This window comes from Thamnophis sirtalis, unplaced genomic scaffold (genome assembly GCF_051295495.1).
Source record: "Thamnophis sirtalis isolate CommonGarterSnake01/CBP01778 unplaced genomic scaffold, rThaSir2_p1.2 scaffold_8, whole genome shotgun sequence".
In the NCBI taxonomy this organism is placed as follows: Eukaryota; Metazoa; Chordata; class Lepidosauria; order Squamata; family Natricidae; genus Thamnophis; species Thamnophis sirtalis.
This window is the reverse complement of record NW_028261388.1, coordinates 55,978,097-55,995,222: the sequence shown is the minus strand read 5'-3', so window position 1 is coordinate 55,995,222 and position 17,126 is coordinate 55,978,097. Positions and strand designations below refer to the sequence as shown.

The 17,126-nt window shown below is 38.5% G+C and overlaps 1 protein-coding gene and 1 long non-coding RNA gene across 10 annotated transcripts in view; one reads left to right on the top strand and one right to left on the bottom strand.

Moving 5' to 3' along the window:
• Nucleotides 1-9,344, bottom strand: part of PDXK (pyridoxal kinase) — a 76,928-nt gene extending 67,584 nt beyond the window's left edge. For all 9 annotated transcript variants that reach the window (XR_015697517.1, XR_015697519.1, XR_015697518.1 and 6 more), the window contains exon 1: nucleotides 9,083-9,344. Coding sequence is in view for 2 of the 9 variants with exons in the window: in XM_087721718.1 (XP_087577844.1) it covers nucleotides 9,083-9,175 (93 nt within the window). In the remaining 7 variants the exon portion in view is untranslated. The remainder of the gene's footprint in view (nucleotides 1-9,082) is intronic.
• Nucleotides 9,345-9,562: 218 nt separating this feature from the next.
• LOC148044419 (uncharacterized) lies at nucleotides 9,563-11,539 on the top strand. The gene is made up of 2 exons (XR_015697524.1): nucleotides 9,563-10,076; nucleotides 11,269-11,539. It is a non-coding gene; the product is annotated as an uncharacterized LOC148044419 (long non-coding RNA).
• The last annotated feature ends 5,587 nt before the right edge of the window (nucleotides 11,540-17,126 follow it).

The window sequence follows — 17,126 nt, the reverse complement described above, 5'->3', positions numbered from 1 at the left end:
TTGTCTGTGCTGTTCATCCCGAACAGTGGCTCTGGAGGAGTGCTGGGCAGCCAAGGGCTTGTAGGTCGCTGCCCTGGTTCGTTCTCTTCCACCTCAGGGGCTGGTGATTCCCTGCCCAGCATCGTCCCTGGTGGCCGCCATCTTCCCCCTACTCACAGTGCTTCAAACTGCTGCTTCAACACCCTCAGGTGACGCAGATGCGTGAATAAGGTGGCAGTTTGCTTCACACTCCAACACTGCCATTGCGGCTTCAGATCAGCCTCGATAAGTGGCCATGATCAAAATTTAGCGCTGCAACCTCCTCAAAATGGCCACTGCCTCGTGGCGTCTTCAAAGGGCTACTCTTGTCAAGTTTGCCGATTGGCCTCTCGAGCTGTCAAGCGGCGTGCTGCTGCAGCCGCTCCAGGTGATCGATAAGGGAGCTATGCCACCCTCCCGCTAAGCTGTTCGAAGGAGCCTGTCACCCCTGTAGTACCAGGGACCGGACAGTTTTCCACCTGGCTACTGAGGGTAAGAGGGGAATGCCAGACCGGCGTTCCACCCCCATTAAGGAGGCAGCGTCCAACAGCCTCTCTTAGATGGCAGCAGCTCACTCACACAGTTTTATAATTTGAAATTTTACAGTTAAAGACAATTAAATTGCAAATCAACTAGTTGAAATAAACTTTCCTCAGGTAGAGCCAATGAACTAGTCTGCTTGGACCAAAGACTGAGAGGAAACTGGGGAAGCCAAGGGAAGGAAGAGGTGTATTAAAGAATTCCCCTCAGCCTTTGGACCAATCAGGCTTTGGGAATACCCACAAGTAGCCTCTTCCTCATCACACACTGGAAAAGAGAGACATTTTTTAACTGAAAACTGAAAAGTTTCTTCTAAATTATTACTTTTGTTTTATTTCCTAAATGATTCACTTACAAAGGCCTGTGGTATACACTCAGAGAAGCATCAATCATCACTGACTCTAGCTCCCTCATGTAGAGAACCAGTTGTTAAGCTAATAAGTCAGCCATTGAGAAGAGGGCAGCAGCCACAGATACTAACAGAGCAAGTTTGTATAGGTTTTGCTGTGTCAGTTTAACCAGGCTATTATCTCAATAATGGTACAACCATAATACCTAATCCATCTGGAAAATTATTAATTTTTTAATGATTAGTAGCAATCAGAAATTATAAGAAGTCCAATTTTTAATGGAAAACCTTTCTTTATTATCTTACTTTCTGACTGGTGGCTTCCATCAGCCAAGTGAAAAGCAGAAATCAATACACTATGCAGGATAGCAGTTTAATAAAATATTTCCATCCCCAAATAATAAATGGAATGTGTTCTACTTAAGATAAGGGAAAATGCAAGAAATCAAAAAAGCTTGCTCAAATCCTATGTGATGCAATTCATTTGGTTGACCACAAGCTCTGGGCTTTGATTTTTAAACTATGTAATATATTTGTCACTGACAAATATCAATTTACTTTCTTTTTTCTGATTCACTTGGCTATAAGACTCACATTTTGACTACTTTTCAAAAATCTTTATTATGGTTAATTTGGATGTTTAAAGCAGCTTTCATGTTCTCCTATAAATAGGAACAAAACGTCAGCATGAGTCAGAATGCTGAACTGTTTTTCAGTTCTGATTCAGAGCCATTTAGTTTACAGAGGTTTCAGTGCTCAAATGCACGACTTACCTCCCTCATTAGAAACAGCTGCCACTATAGAGCAGAGATTAACCTCACAGCTTCTACACTGCAAGGGAGCACATTCTGGCATACTTTGACGTCTGCTCCAGTACTTAAAATGCATGATAATTTTCTTCTGGTGATTAAAAACAAACTTTTCCTTTCTCCAAATTAGATATTTCCATAGTAGATTCATACTACTGTGGCTTCTATTCAATAGCAGGAATGGTTTTTCAAAATCTACTCGCAACTTATTTCATAAATGAAAAATGGAGGAATATCCAAGAATCTCTTATTTTATCTTGGTCCCATTCATAGTTTCTCTTGTGTTCCAATAGGAAAAACTGGTAAAATGCTTAACTTCCAGGATTAAAAGCAGAAGTGTCCATGAATTGGGGACCTAAAAACCGAGGTGGCTGACCTAGCAGTGCAATCGAAGACTTAGCCGTTCGTATATGTGTCAATATAACATGTACAAAGGGAAAGTGTTTCAAATGTGCACTGAAAACCCTCCTCCCGCCCATCCCCAAATGCTAATAATTGAAGTAAAGCACTACTGAACTAACTACAAAGCAGGGAAAATTAAAAAAAATCAAAGGAAAAAAAATGTTCCAGTAGAATTCTTGTGCAGTTGGCACTGGGAAACGTTTAGGTAAAATCTGACACTGGGTAAGCTCTAGTATCTTAAAAAGCTATATCACTGATGGTGAACCTTTTCGGCACAGAGTGCCAAAACCAGAATGTGCATAGGTGCTGGCCAGCTGGTCTTCGTGCCTGCTGGAGCCCTGGAATCTCAAAGACCAGCTGGCCGGTGTGCATGTGTGCACCGGCTGCCTGGTCTTTGGGTTTCTGCCGTATGCATGCGTGCTGGCCAGCTGGTCTTCGCATGTGCAGAAGCCCTGGATACTCGAAGACCAGCTGGCTGGTGCGCATGCTGGCCACCGGGTCTTTGGGTTTTCGGTGTGCACATGTGTGCCGGCCAGCTGGTCTTCATGCATGCTGGAACGCTGGAAACCCGAAGACCAGGTGGTTGGCACGCACATCCTTGGGACAGGTTATTTTATAGGCATCCTCCTATATGAGCTACTCCGATGTTTATAGTTTAGGCAGGTTGAATTCACAAAAGGGCCTTGAAGGTTATTGCATCCAGATTTTAGAACTAATCTGATTTCCGATTATGGTTTATTTCTGAGAAGTTTTCAAAATATTTTAGCTGCTGTGCTTTATAAAATGCAGTTTCTGGTGCATGTTTCCATTTTTATTTTGTCTGTCCTTGCATATTGTAACTGCTACTTTAAATGATCCATTATGAGAATGGATCCATTCTATTGCTAAAGTTCAGTTATAAATATGTTGAATAAACTCCACATCTTTTAATATTTTCATATTCTGCTTTGATTGACAAATTCTCACATCAAGCAAAAGAATATGGAATTAATTTAAATTTTGATGCCTGTAGGAAATTTTCAACACTACGTGAAAAGTTCACAGTAAAGGAACCAGGCTGATCTCTCTGGAAAGAGAATTCCACAATTAAATGCTACAACTGCAGAAACGTTCTGCTAGGACTGTTAAATGATCAGCAGGACTTTTATTGTTGAACTAAGTGATGGTTAGCTAAATAAGAGTTTCTTTTTGCTCCCCATGCCTGTTCAGTGACATCATGAATTATGACAACCTTTCACATTTATTCTCTAGAAGAATTGCTCAAGTATATCAATAATGCTGTGTAATTATAGATCAATGCAAAACGCTGAAAAATCCAATGCAATGTTTTATTTGCTTATGTGTTATTTTTAACTCCCTGTCCCAACATGTCTTAACAGGCTCCTCCTTTTCAAATAAAGGCTGAATACAGAAGGAAATTTAGACATAGAGGATACTCTCCTAACCTATAATCTTAACGTAAGAACACAAGCAGTATCCTGATGAATTGGAGCAATGGCCAGCAGACTGTTCTCCCAGTGGAAAACCAACTGCACAAGGAAGTCCACTAGTCTACCAGCAGATACTTTCAAAGGCAATCACATTGCTAACAATATTAATATTGATAGCCAGCCATCTCCATGACTTCTATGAATTGGTCCAACCCTTCTTTGAAGCCAATCAAACTGATAGTCACTATCAAATCTCTTCCCCATTTTATAGTACATAGTTCTCAGAAGACTGTGCAATGTGATCTTCTCAGGATGTGGTCCAGCCTTAGTACTGCTTTGTCATTGTAACAACTCAACAACTGGTTTTTACATAACTCATTTTCAATGAAACCAAAGACAACCTTCCAAGAGATATAAAAGCAAATACAGATAGTTCTTATTTAGGAACCACAACTGGGACCAGCAACTTGGTTGTTAAATGAATTGGTTGCTAGGTGAAATAGCAATGGTGCTAATGATCTTAGTACAGCTTTCCTTTGCTTTACAGATTTGCAAAGGTCGTAAATGTGAAGACTGGTCATAAAAGTTACTTTTTCATCACCATTGTAAAGGCAAACTGCCACTAAACATGGCAGTCACTGACTGAGCATTACTTGTACTATTCTATAGACAGTAGAATTATGTGTTTATGTCTGCAGTAGAAAACATTGGTTTCTTATATTTCTACAAAATTGCTTTGTAAAAGGCAGCATAATGGCATAGATTATTACATACTGCTTTCTAATACTCCAGTGACTAGTATTGAAAACCAGAGAGGAATATGGAATATCTTCTGTCCGGCAGACATATACTTCAAAGCTTAGTAGGCTAATCTGCCCATGCTTAGGTAACAGCAAAGGAGGAGATGGGGCAGGGCAGGAAAATGTCAACAAACCAGATAAACTATTTATCACACTCCAAATACTATTTTGCTTCCTGCAGTTTTACCAGAAATACAGTTTTCATGCCATACTAGTTGTTATTTTGCTATAATAGTTATATTGTTATTTTTCTACCATAAAACGCTACCAAAGCTTACTAAAATGGCAGAACAGGAATTGTTTTCTAGGCTTTCCCCTGACAACTAGTACATAGGAACATAAGATAGTAAGTCAGACATTTATGTATTGTTGCTAGTCAACAGTCACATTTTAGGCTACTACATTTTTAGGACATTTAATCTTGGATAATTTTAAAACATTCTATATCAGGGGTGTCAAACTTGATTTCATTGAGGGGTGTATCAAGGTTGTGTTTGACCTCAGAGGGATGGGGTGGGCCTGGCCAGGGTGGATGTGGCCAGCTCAACATCATTCGTGTTTGGGGCGCCTGTGGTGACTTGAGCGCTCTGCCAGAGAAAACGGGCTCCCAAGCTCTGTTTTTGGCTGAAACAACCTCCTGCAACCCTCTGCCAGTGAAAATAGAACTCAGGAGGGCTCCCTGTGGCCCGCATGAGCTCCATTTTAGCTGGCAGATGCACCACAGGCCAGTACTTTGCTGTTTCTACGGCGGGCCCCCGGGCCAGATCTAAGCATTCCCCGGGGCAGATCCGGCCCTTGGGCCTTGAGTTTGACACTCCTGTTTTTACATTTTATTATCCGAATATTTTTCTACATTTTAAAATATGTAAACTTTAAAAAGTGAAGAATATCAATTTTACTTTTTATTTTTCTTCTAATTATAATTTGGAACATTTCCTCCCCAACAAAATCAATTATTACAGTAATTCTCAACCTGTGGTCCCTAGATCCTTGGGGGCGGGGGGGAGGCGACAGCAATGTGATCACTGGTAGTCCACAAAGTTTTGAAGAAATGTTATGATTTAAATCTTGAGTTAAGTCTTGGGAGTCCATAGCCATGGTCATGGCCACAAAAGATATTTAAAGGGGGTCCATGGTGAAGAAAAAGTTGAAAACCACTAAATTATTATGTTAGTCACAGAACTCTAAGATCAAGTTACTTTAACTTGGTAAAGTTAATCTCCTGCCTGAATTGCAATAATCTTCACCACAGAAACTTTTTTGGTAAAATTTCATTGAATTACTAGTGCAGATTAAATTTATAGATAATTTATAATTGCAAAAATGAGGAAATGCTATGTGATAGTTTAGAAACCAAGTGATGTTTTCCATGACAATGTCAAAAGTAATTCAAGGGATATAAGAAGGTAAATATATAAATATGATGAAAATCAAGGAAAACATACATATTTAAAATATATTACTATTTTCTGATTGCAATTTGTAGTAATACTATTCCTTTTATTGCTTTCCTTTTATTGATGTGATTGTAATAAGTCCATGATTACTGCACACTGCATGCATAAGTTTTTCAAGTAAAATAGTGCTTGCTAAGTCCTTTATTGTATATGTTTTTAAAATTTTCAGTTTTTAAAATTGGTTTCATATACTGGAAAATAGAGATTTAAATAAAAGATATAAAATTATAGTATGAAATATCTGGCACAGAGGTAGGTTATAACTAAAAAACATCTAGCCATGAAGTCCCTATAGTATGCATGATGTTCCTGCTGATTTGTGTCTGCTGCTGAGCAAATAATTTTGGGAAGAAGTATTTGGGGATCAAGTTAGCTATTTATCTTTTGCAGTTATCAATTTTATGTAATACAGACAATAATTTTACTAGATGTAACAAACAATGGATATTCTTTTCCAATTCTTTGGTATCCCTGTGTCACATAAAAACTCTCTTCCACATATTTCAAGAAATGTAATTCACATTTAAATATGAAATCATATTGCAAATCAATTTCCCCTCAAAAGTATACAAAATATATGTGTGAGTCCTTGGTATTCTCTGAACTTGGTTGTTTTCTTGCTGACGTTTCATTACCCAACTAGGTAACATCTTCAGTGCTAGAAGGGATTGGGGTTTGCTCTGTGTTTATACATAATGGCTTGCCCTATTGTTATTGATGAGAGTATTTTCTTCTTGATAGTTCCTTGATTCGATTATTGTTTACTGTTTGAGTAAATAACTGGGTTGGTAGTTCCTGGATTGGGGTATTATGTACTGGTCTGGTATTAATCCTAGTGTTAAACCCTGCTTATCTTGGTTTTGAATTATGTCTAAATGTTGTTTATTGGTTTATGACTGTTGATGGTTTATTTCTCTGAGTGCCAGGCTTCCAGAAACTCTGTAGCATTTTTGGACTTAGTTTGGTCTAGAATTTTCAGTTTCCCAGGTGAAACTATGGCTAAATCTGTCCATGTGCTGTGCAATATGTATTTTAAATCCAATTTCATGAACAGAAATCAATGTTTAAGTTGCAACAATGATTAATTTAGTTGCATAAAAAACAACCCACAGTGCTTTAATTGGGAAATAGTTTTTTCTAGCATATCTACATTTTCCAGAGAGGTAATCACATCAGTCTGTTGCAACAAAAACTAAAGATGTCATGGCATCTTAAAGGTGAACATATTTACTTGGTACTAACTTTTCTGGATTTTAGCTACTAGAAATTAAAACATTAATTTGAGTCAAAAGTGTTCGGAGACTACAATTGGTCCAGAATGTAGCCGTGCAAGCGATACTGGGTGTACCTAGATACACCCATATTACACCTATCCTCCGTGAGCTGCACTGGCTCCCTATTGGTCTCCGAACGCACTTCAAGGTGCTGGTTATCACCTTTAAAGCCCTACATGGCCTAGGACCTGAATATCTCTGTGACCGCCTCCTGACACATATCTCCCAGCGGCCAATAAGATCTCACAGGATGGGCCTTCTCTCCGGGTGCCGTCGACTACACAATGTCGTCTGGTGGCTCTTCGGGGGAAAGCCTTCTCTGTAGCTGCCCCGGCCCTATGGAACGATCTACCCCCTGAGATCTGGACCCTCCTCACTCTCTCGGCCTTCCGAAAGTCTATTAAGACCTTGCTGTTCCGGCAGGCCTGGGGCTGCTGATCTTGATTGAGCTCCAGCCCCACTAAGATTGAGTGTATGTTGTGTTCTTTTAATTCACTTTGTCTTGTATTTTAAATTCTTTTAATATTTTTAAATTTGTTTTTATGTAAGCCGCCCGGAGTCCTTCGGGATTGGGCGGCATAGAAATCCATTAAAACCTTAAACCAAACCACCTCTCCCCCAACTTGGGTAAAGGATAGAACTCAAGAAGGTGAAAATAGAAAATGAAATGTACAATGCTTTCTGATAACTTATCTAATTAATTGTCATGATTCATGGAACAACTCCTTGTAATAGTGAGCTGATTAAACAAAGTAAAATCACATGCATGTTGAAGGTTTTTTTTTATGAGTTTCAGGAGATAAAAGCTAAATTGCTTCATGAATGGTACTGTATTTCAAAATGAAAGCAGTGCATGTTAATAAAAATGCTGCTCATAAATAACTGCCTTGATAATGGCAGAGTATCATGGAAAGTAAAAGGCCTTTCTAAAAAACTAATGCTTGAATATATCCATTTGTGAAGTTAGATTTGTGTCCTGTTTATTTTCTTCTGTAGAAAAGATCAGTTAGTTTCATTTGCAATGCAGAAAGGGGTACAATTTATTGTGCATAATAAACAGATTAGATCAGAGAGAAGCAAACAGATGTTTTTCAGGTTCTTTGGATTACAACTCCCATAAGACACAGCTAGAATAGTCAATGTTCAAGAGATATTAAAATAATCTAAAACACCAGAAAGTGAACATATACTACCTGTTTTCTTGTTAAAAGCATTTTAAGATGATGCCATCAAAGAGCTTAACCTTGAAAAAAGAACAAACTAAACTTGATGATACTGAATAAAATAGAATGACATAAAATTATAAAATATATTAATTTTAAAAAGAGGAAGTCTTCAAAATATCACTCATTACATTCCCTAGAATTTGATTACATATCCTGGCAAGTTTTTAAGGTGCCCTAATTAATACATTTCCCATTTTTTCTTTCTACCTCTCCATTAAATATAAAGGAATCACAAGTTAAGTCCACCACGGGCAATTTCTAACCCTCCCTACAATAAATAGAGGCCCACTTCTTTTTCTCTTCTTATTCTATCACGCTCCTTTGAACAACGCTCGCCAATATTGCCTTGGGATAAAGGCGATGTTGGCATTAAAAAAAAGCCTCGGAAGGCAACCGCTACAAAAACAAGCGGCGTTACTATACAATAAAACCAGGTGCGAAAGGCTTTTGGACACCTCCTTGCAGAGACCCGAGGCCTGATGCAATCATCTGAGCCATCAAGGGCTTCTCAAGTCATCCCATCAAAGCCTTGTCTTAGAGAGAAGTGTGCATCTGCACGTATAAACTTGGCAGCTCCCTTTGAATAGCGAGAGGCGAGTTCTTGAGGGCAACAGCGGGCAGAACCCTTGACGGCGTCACAGCCCGGCACGTGCGTCGGCAGAAGGCGCACTCCGCGCTCCTCCAGGCTTGCCCAGCGCTGCAGACGCGAGACCGCTCGCGACGGCTCGGTGGAAGCTTCGTGCGCGCGTAATTAGCCGGCTCAGCTCTTCCACCTACCTGTAGGGGGAAAGTCGCCGCCTTGTTGCCCACGTAGCCCCGGACGACATGGCTCTGGATGGAGAGCACCCTGCACTCCTCCTCCTCTTCCATGCCTGCGTACCCGGGAGAGCAAGGAGCGGAGCGCGCACCAGCAGGTCAAGCTGGGCAGAGGGACAGAGACGAGGTCCGGGCCAACTGCTGCTCGGCGGCGGAAGTGGTTTAAGGGCACATCTACCCAGCGGCGGAGTGGCAGAGAGAAAGGGTGCCCGGCAGAAAATGACAGGCGAAGTCAGGCGATCGGTTTAGACACCTAAAATCTCTCCTTACATCACAGATGAGACTGAGCAGGCAGCAGCTCCCTCGCACTCAATTTAAAGGCACCCTCACACTCCGCCCTGCAGCGGGAGGGAGCGGCTCGAGCAAGAAGGAGGCTGCCTCGGAGGACACGCGAGGAGAGGGAGGAGGCGGAGGGGAGGGCAGGAACGGCGGTTGCCCCCCCCCCCCCGGCGTTTTGCTGCTGCCGCCAATGTGAGCAGTCAGCTGCCGACGTGCGGCATCTACGGCAGAGGCGGCGCTGCGGGTGCCCACGTCCCACTTGGGAAAAACAGAAAGATCACACTGAAACGCCCCCGTGCAGAGCTTCCTGTCCGCCCTCACCTTCCCAGGTCACGGCAGTACTGGAGCTCCCAATGCTGCTCGTGGAGGACGCTGAACGCGGGGGATTCCAGAGAAGCCACATTTGAAAAGCGTCTTGTGACACATTTTAAAGAAACAGCAGGTTGCTGTGTCTTTCGGGCAGGGCTTTGCCCAAGATTATATCCCACCCCCATCTGTCAAGGCTTTGGATGCAGCTCTATTTTTCTGCTGCCAGCAAGGGGTGGTCTGGACTTTTGTAGCCCTGATTTGACAATCCTAGTTATCTGAGGCATTCTGATCACAGAAAAATATTAGCAGGGTGGTCCATTCAGATTGTGTCTGAATCAAATAATCAAAGTTTCTGATTGGAATATGGGTATATGTTACCGTTTTCTCTCATGCATGTATTGAGTTTTGATAGCAAGATAGGATATGAAGGTTCTGTTCGTTTGGAAGCACAGACAGAATTAGCAAACTCTTGGTATGGCCACAGTAAATCCATTGAAGACAGAACTAATAGACGATCCTTATACAAATAAATTATGGGATTAATGGTCACAAGGTGCAGTGAGCATCACTAGATTAGAAGAATGTAAAACTGATCATAAGGTTGTAAAATAGAAACCAACTGAATTGATTTGAGGGCCCATGAGATCTCTGAGAAATACCTGGCACATTTGCAAAGCTCCACAAATATTTAGGGAAAACAAAACAGGAGTGAAGGAGGGGACTGAGCATAGAATACAAAGAGGATTTGGAGAAAAATAGTGTGTAAATAGCCATTCCTGGGGAAAAAAGGCAGGTAACTGGTTGGAATGTGTAATCAACTTCATTCACAAAAAGCTCATATATTCATCCTCCAAATATAGCCTTGTTTTTTGTCTCCACTTCCATCATTAAGGGAGAAAAGATGAAATAACTGCACTGATTTTATAGAAAGTATGAATTACTATGGATTGATTTACTTATATTCAACTCATTAAAATAAACTGGAACTTGAACAAATTAACTTGCACATCGAGGTCTACTTTTTTTTCCTTTTTACAGCCCTTTAATCCCTTTCAGGGTGAGTCCGGCTGACATTTACTGTCTGGATGCCCTTCCTGACACCTAAGCAGAGTTGGCAGCAGATATTTTCTCTTTATGCCGATAGAGAAACATCTGCTACTGTCTAGGATTGAACTCTGAATCTTTCAAATAGGACGTGACTGTCTTTACCTCTAGGCTATCACACCGCTCATTTCAGAGGTTTACCTTATTAAGGTATAAATACCTTAATATTAAATCTGCATCCAGCCCTTATGATTTAATCCACATTTGATTTGTGACTTTCTTGGATGGGTCAGCTTTGTAAAAGTATGTACAAATTGTAATCAATTTTATCAAAACCATTTTATGACTTCATACGATAAATATATAAATAAAAAAGCAGTTTATGAAACCAATATTTTGTTTTCTGTGTTCTATAATTTAGTATGACCTCTGTAAGAACTTATTTTTGTGGTTTTCTTTTTCTCTGTGTAACTCATTTATTATGCTTAAACTCAGTATTTTTGGCTTTGTTTCAGGCACTGAAAAAATGGGCACAAAATGTGCTTTAAGAGATTATATTGTTTGGCATTGTTCACCTTGTTCTGCTGAAATCAAGCAACAAGGCAAGATTATCTCAATTATTACTTTGGCTACAGTTCATTTTGTTGCTCTTGGAATATATTAAGCAAAGTTAAAGTCAAAGAAAGAGGAAAAAGGAGAACTCTAGTCACACCACTTAAAACAAGTATTGGCCATTTAAAACAGAAAAGCAGACTATAAATGAAGTACAATGAACAAAATGTACTAGGGAATATACATTTTATTGAATCTACAAATCATCCCCAGAAGCATGTTTTAAGTTTTCGTGAAAATATGGGTCTTCAGAAAATATCTGCAGATTTTAAATGTAAATTAGACAATCCGTTGGGCAGTCCCATGATCACCTAAGAAGACTATATTATCATAAATAGAAAAATAACCATAGTGGCAAATTAACTTCAGTAATAAGTCAATGTTTATTTACCTAAACAGATAATCAGAATGATTAAAGGATGACAAAAAAGCAGTGGGAATGAGAGTGATTTATTTCTAGTGGCTTCCCATTACTCTGCTTGTGGGAAGCTGGCAGGGAGCATTGGAAATTTCATCTAGACGGGATAAGTTGGAAGAGGTGATTTTTATCGTTAAACAACAGAAATTCCAATTTAATTCTGGAGAAAGCAAGAAAGTTTTTGGAGAAATTTAAAGATGAACTGGAAGAAATGCAAATGGGAGTGACAATAATAGATGAGATCAAACAAATATTACAAGACTAAAGAGAATTGCACATTGGGCGCCACAAGTATTGACTTTTCCAAACTCTAACTCTGAATTATAAAGCATTTGTGGATGATTTTATTAAATTTTAGAAGAATTACAAAAAATCAAGGGATGTTGGTATGTTTTTAAAAAGTTAATAGTTAAGACAAAAATATTAGTAAAAATATGAAATTAGAAAATCAAATAGAAGTGATGAAGAAAACTGGTTTTAAAATGGGAAAAAAATAAAATACTTGGGTATCATTATGACAAATATGAATTGTATGTTAGTTCAAAATGATTATGTTAAGGCCCAAAACAAAATTAAAAAGTACATGTTAAGGAGGATTGGGTTTACCAAATTTGAAATTATATTTTGCTGCTTGTTGTTTGATCTGGATGGATGTTGCCAAGAAACTTTTAAAGGTAGATCATGACCTGAGGTTTTGATGGCATCATTATTTTATGGTATGATAGAGCTAAAATTAAGACAAGTTTTATATTTCTGTTTAAGTGTGTACAAGTAAAATTAAATGTGGAATATCCAAAGTAACTAAAATAACAGTTAAACTAACAATAATCAGAGTTCTAAATTAATGGAGCATATTCTGTGAATTTTATCAAATGTCGTTTTTCTACCTTTGTTAGGGAAATATTCCAAGCGAAACAACCGAAGTACTTCAAAGCGTTAATAAAGTGCATTTCTATTCTATAAAAAAGGGATAATGATAATGGGCACTTCTGCAGAAAGAAAAAAAGGCACTTTGCTAGAAACAAGAGCAGACTATATTTATCCACTATACATATTAAACTAATTTTCATGTAATTAATAAATTACATAAATATGTGCATGTTGGTTTTCTGAGGATTCTGTACACTGAATAGACATTTATCTTGAGTAGATCAGAAATGGTTTTGAATAATATAATGATTGTGCTAAATTATCAATTCAGTTTGCTTCAAGATATTTCAAGATTGTCCATCCTGCTATTGCTTGTATGTAATCTGTTTGCTTTGCCTTTTTCCTTTTGTTAATGTTTCCTCTACACACTCTACTGGATAACAGATAGTTTCCTGAGAGCAGACTATTACATGATTTAAAACTGTGGATCTGGAAAAAAATAATTTTTTTACACTAGGTTTTACAGTAGTTGTTGTAAGCTGAAGTACTGTGCTTCCTTTATAATAATACATTTTAAAATTAATTTTGGATATTGATAACTTTTATCTTTTCTGATAGTAGAATAAGTAATTGAATAATTTTCTTTTTTTTTTCTAAAGTACCAACCTAAGTCTAATTTCTGGCAAGATAGCATTTCAAATTCCGCATTTTCCCTTTGAAATGTAAGCCATAGGTTCCCATATTCCTGCATTCTTAGCACTTAAGACTTATATATTGCTTCATAGTGCTTTTACAGCTCTAAGCAGTTTAGAGTTAGAATATTCCCAACAATCTGTTCACAATGGCCAATGGAAAGCAATTAAGCACCTTTTCATACTGTTCATCTTGTCTTAAAGATTAAGCTCAAAGTAAATATATATTAAATGATAATGTTTCTATCATTCTCAAGCTTCAATTCTTCTTTTTATCCTGCAAAATCCTGTTCTTCATAATTGCCACAATTCAGTTCCTTTCATTTGGTTCCCTGTATTTGCTTGCATGTGCATAGACATTCCCACACAAATATTTCTGTTAGGAAGTCAAATTAGGGATTGTATGTTTCTGGCATTTTTGTTAACTACTTAGCATTGTACCACCTTCATTGAACTGGAGTGCACAAATTCTTTTTCACTCTTTTTAAAATATACTTTTTCTTAAGGAATTTGATTAGATTAACTAAAATTCTGTTGCCAAGAACTGTTGCCTGGTTATTTTCAGATTTTATTTATTTATTTGATTTGTTTGCTGACCATCTGATTAAGAAGTGGTTCTGGGCCGTGACCCGACAAATGCGTGCACGACAATAGTGTGCCGCTGAAACCGCGGCGAGAGAACCGCGACGTTATAAATGCGCCCACAACACGCTGACAAAACTGCACCCACAAAAGCACGATTTAAGTTAAGGTTAGGGCTAGGTTCAGGGTTATTGGGTTGTTATTAGTTGTTTGTTGAAGGTGTGCTTTTGTCGGCGCGCTTCTGCGCGCATTCATCGGCGCGATTTTGACCTCACAGTTTTCTCACCACGGTTTCGTCGGCACGCTTTTGTCGAGCGTGCATTTGTCAATGAACTGTTCTGGGCAGCTTACAAATATTAAAAGCCAATAAAACATTGAAGCAATAAATAATCTTAATAACAAAAATTTACAATTAAATGATGGGGAAGAAGGGAGCAAAATGCACTTAGGGGAAGGTGGGGTCTTGTCTTAATCATCAGCCACCAGCAGCATGATATATCCAACTGGAAGAACCAGGTCTTCAGACCCTTATGGAAAGTTAGGATGGATGTGAATCTCACCTCAGGAGGCATGATGTTCCAAAGGGCAGGAGCCATGGCAGAAAAGGCTCTTCTGCTGGACCTAGCAAGCCAAATTTCCTTGATTGACGACGTCCGCAGCATGCCCCTTCTACTGGCATGGGTGTGTGAGCCAAACCTGGGGTGAGATGGTTTTAAAAGTGATAACCACTATTCAAGTACCTGGAAACAAACTAGGAGCTAGTTCAGCTTGTGGAAGAGCAGTGTAGTATGGGTCACCTGAGGGGCCCCAAGTACCGCCTGTGCCACTGCATTCTGCACTAATTATAGCAACAGCACTTACTTATATACTGCTTCACAGTGCCTTACAGCCTTCTCTAAGCAGTTTAGAGTTAGCATATTTAACCCAACAAGCTGGAGCTTCATTTTACCAACCTCGAAAGGATGGAAGGTTGAGTCAACCTTGAGCTGGTGAGACTCGAACTGCCAAAGTGCTGGCAACTGGCAGTCAGCAGAAGTAACCTGCAGTATAATCCTATACAGTTTATTCAAAGCTTATTTGAATTGAATAGGTATTTTCCTTCGTCAAGTAAGGAAACAACATATAGTTAAAAATTTCTAGGTACTTTGATTTGGAAAAATCCATATTAGATCTTCTGAATAAGACTATTTTTCAAATGCATTTTAAAAATTAGAAACAAAACAATAGTTTGATAATGTTAATATATTTCTGCCAGCTTAACCGGGTTCCTTTCAGGTCTGTATTAAACATATTAACTAGACAGCAAGTGAGGTAACCCTAGCATCTGAACAGCCTAGCTTACCCCAAAATTTGAATAGCATTTAGTCCTATTGGTGGGATTTTGTCAAGTATGCAGTCCTCATTTTCTATAAAACGAGCACAAAATGTGAGTCCTAATCATTCTTAAAAATATATGAAAGTATGTCAGGATTCTCAAATTTTGTCATCAATTTTCATGAATTGATAATCAACTTGCCACATGTTAAGCTTTTCTGATCCAATTGGCTAATCAATAATACAAACATGAAAAAAAGCTTGCAGATGCATGCCACAGGGTCACAGGGTCTTCTTATGGGATTATAGGGCTTGGCCCAGTGAAACAACTACTAGTTTTCCATTTAAGAAAATGGATCAAGGTTAATGGCATGCTAGTTTTGTTTTCTTTAATCTAGCCCTGCAATTTAGGTTAGAATTAGCTAATTACTTACAGTGCTCACTTAATAACAGTGCCACTTTTTAAACTGCTTTGCAGAGAACTTTTTTCCTCTACCACAGAATGTTTTAAAAGTTTTCTGTGTACGCTTGCAAGTTATGTTGCTCAAGCAGATACTGTATGTACTCAACTATTTCTAACCCCTAGTTATGCCCATTTTAGAAATAAGGAAGGGCATAAAAATGGGAAGCATTCCCTCAGACTGGCCTTCCTCCCTTGGGTCTGGAAGAATACTTCATCTTCCATAACTTTAAATTTATAAGGGATCATTTGCATTGAGAAGAAAAAGCTCCATGGGGCATCTTCCTCTTTGGGTCATCAGTGAGTCTTCCTCTGGATCACTGTTAAGTAATTTCTATATTTGTCCTTGAATTAACAAGAACTAATATCACTGAGTCCAATTTAAATTTGCCAGACAATATTATCAGACAGTATTGCAGGCTAATTCTGCCAACTGTCAGGAATTCAGGCTCAAGGTTGACTCAGCCTTCCATCCTTCCAAGGTTGGTAAAATGAGAATCCAGATTGTTGGGGGCAATATGTTGACTCTGTAAACCACTTAGAGGAGAGCTGTAAAGCACTTGGAAGCGGTATATAAGTCTAAGTGTTATTGTTCTTCACTAAAATAATAAATCGCTTGTGTCTAGATCCTAGGTTGTATCAGACATTGTATCTCCTCCATTAAAACTCTCATCTCAATTCTTTCTGCTGTTTTCTAAGACTCCATCTCTGATGCCAGCCCAATAGCATCCTCCTATGGCAACATTTTCCAATGAGAAACAAAACTAAATCAACTTCTAATCTCAGCTTCTTTTATCAAAAACCCATTACAGTGACTTCGGATGTTTGTGAGAATACGCAGACAGCCATCAAAAAGCCCATGGACGAATTTGGCTATCATTTTAAAAACGTGTGATAAAATATTTTTGTTGAAAGTATGTTTAAAATTGCTGCATAAAAAGAATAAACATCTTAACACATAACAAACAGAATGTATAAACATTGCTTTTAATTCTCTGTCAAAAATGTCATTCTGAAGCAAAGTTCATGTAGAAATTGTTGTGATTCAAAGTTGGAGAGAAAATGAAACCATTAGATACTCTTAAAAGTTTTAAATACAACTGTAAATGTTATATTTTTGTATTTCAGTTAACTTTCAGAAAAATTACTGCAAAATGGAATGTATGTATATAAACTAAACTGGGCAGAAAAATGCATACTGTTTAATAGACAGCATGATGATGCATTTTATCTTGTTTTCAATTGTATAATCATTACAGGAACTGCAATTGCCAACAGTATCCTGTTAGTCATGGTCAACTCTAGATTTAAAAACTGCCTTTTTTTGATAGCTCTTCCACCCCCACCCCCCCACAACATGGTTCTTGATAATCTTATCTTAAGTTTCTTAATGTGCTAGATATTCACTATGTTTTTCCACTGTGC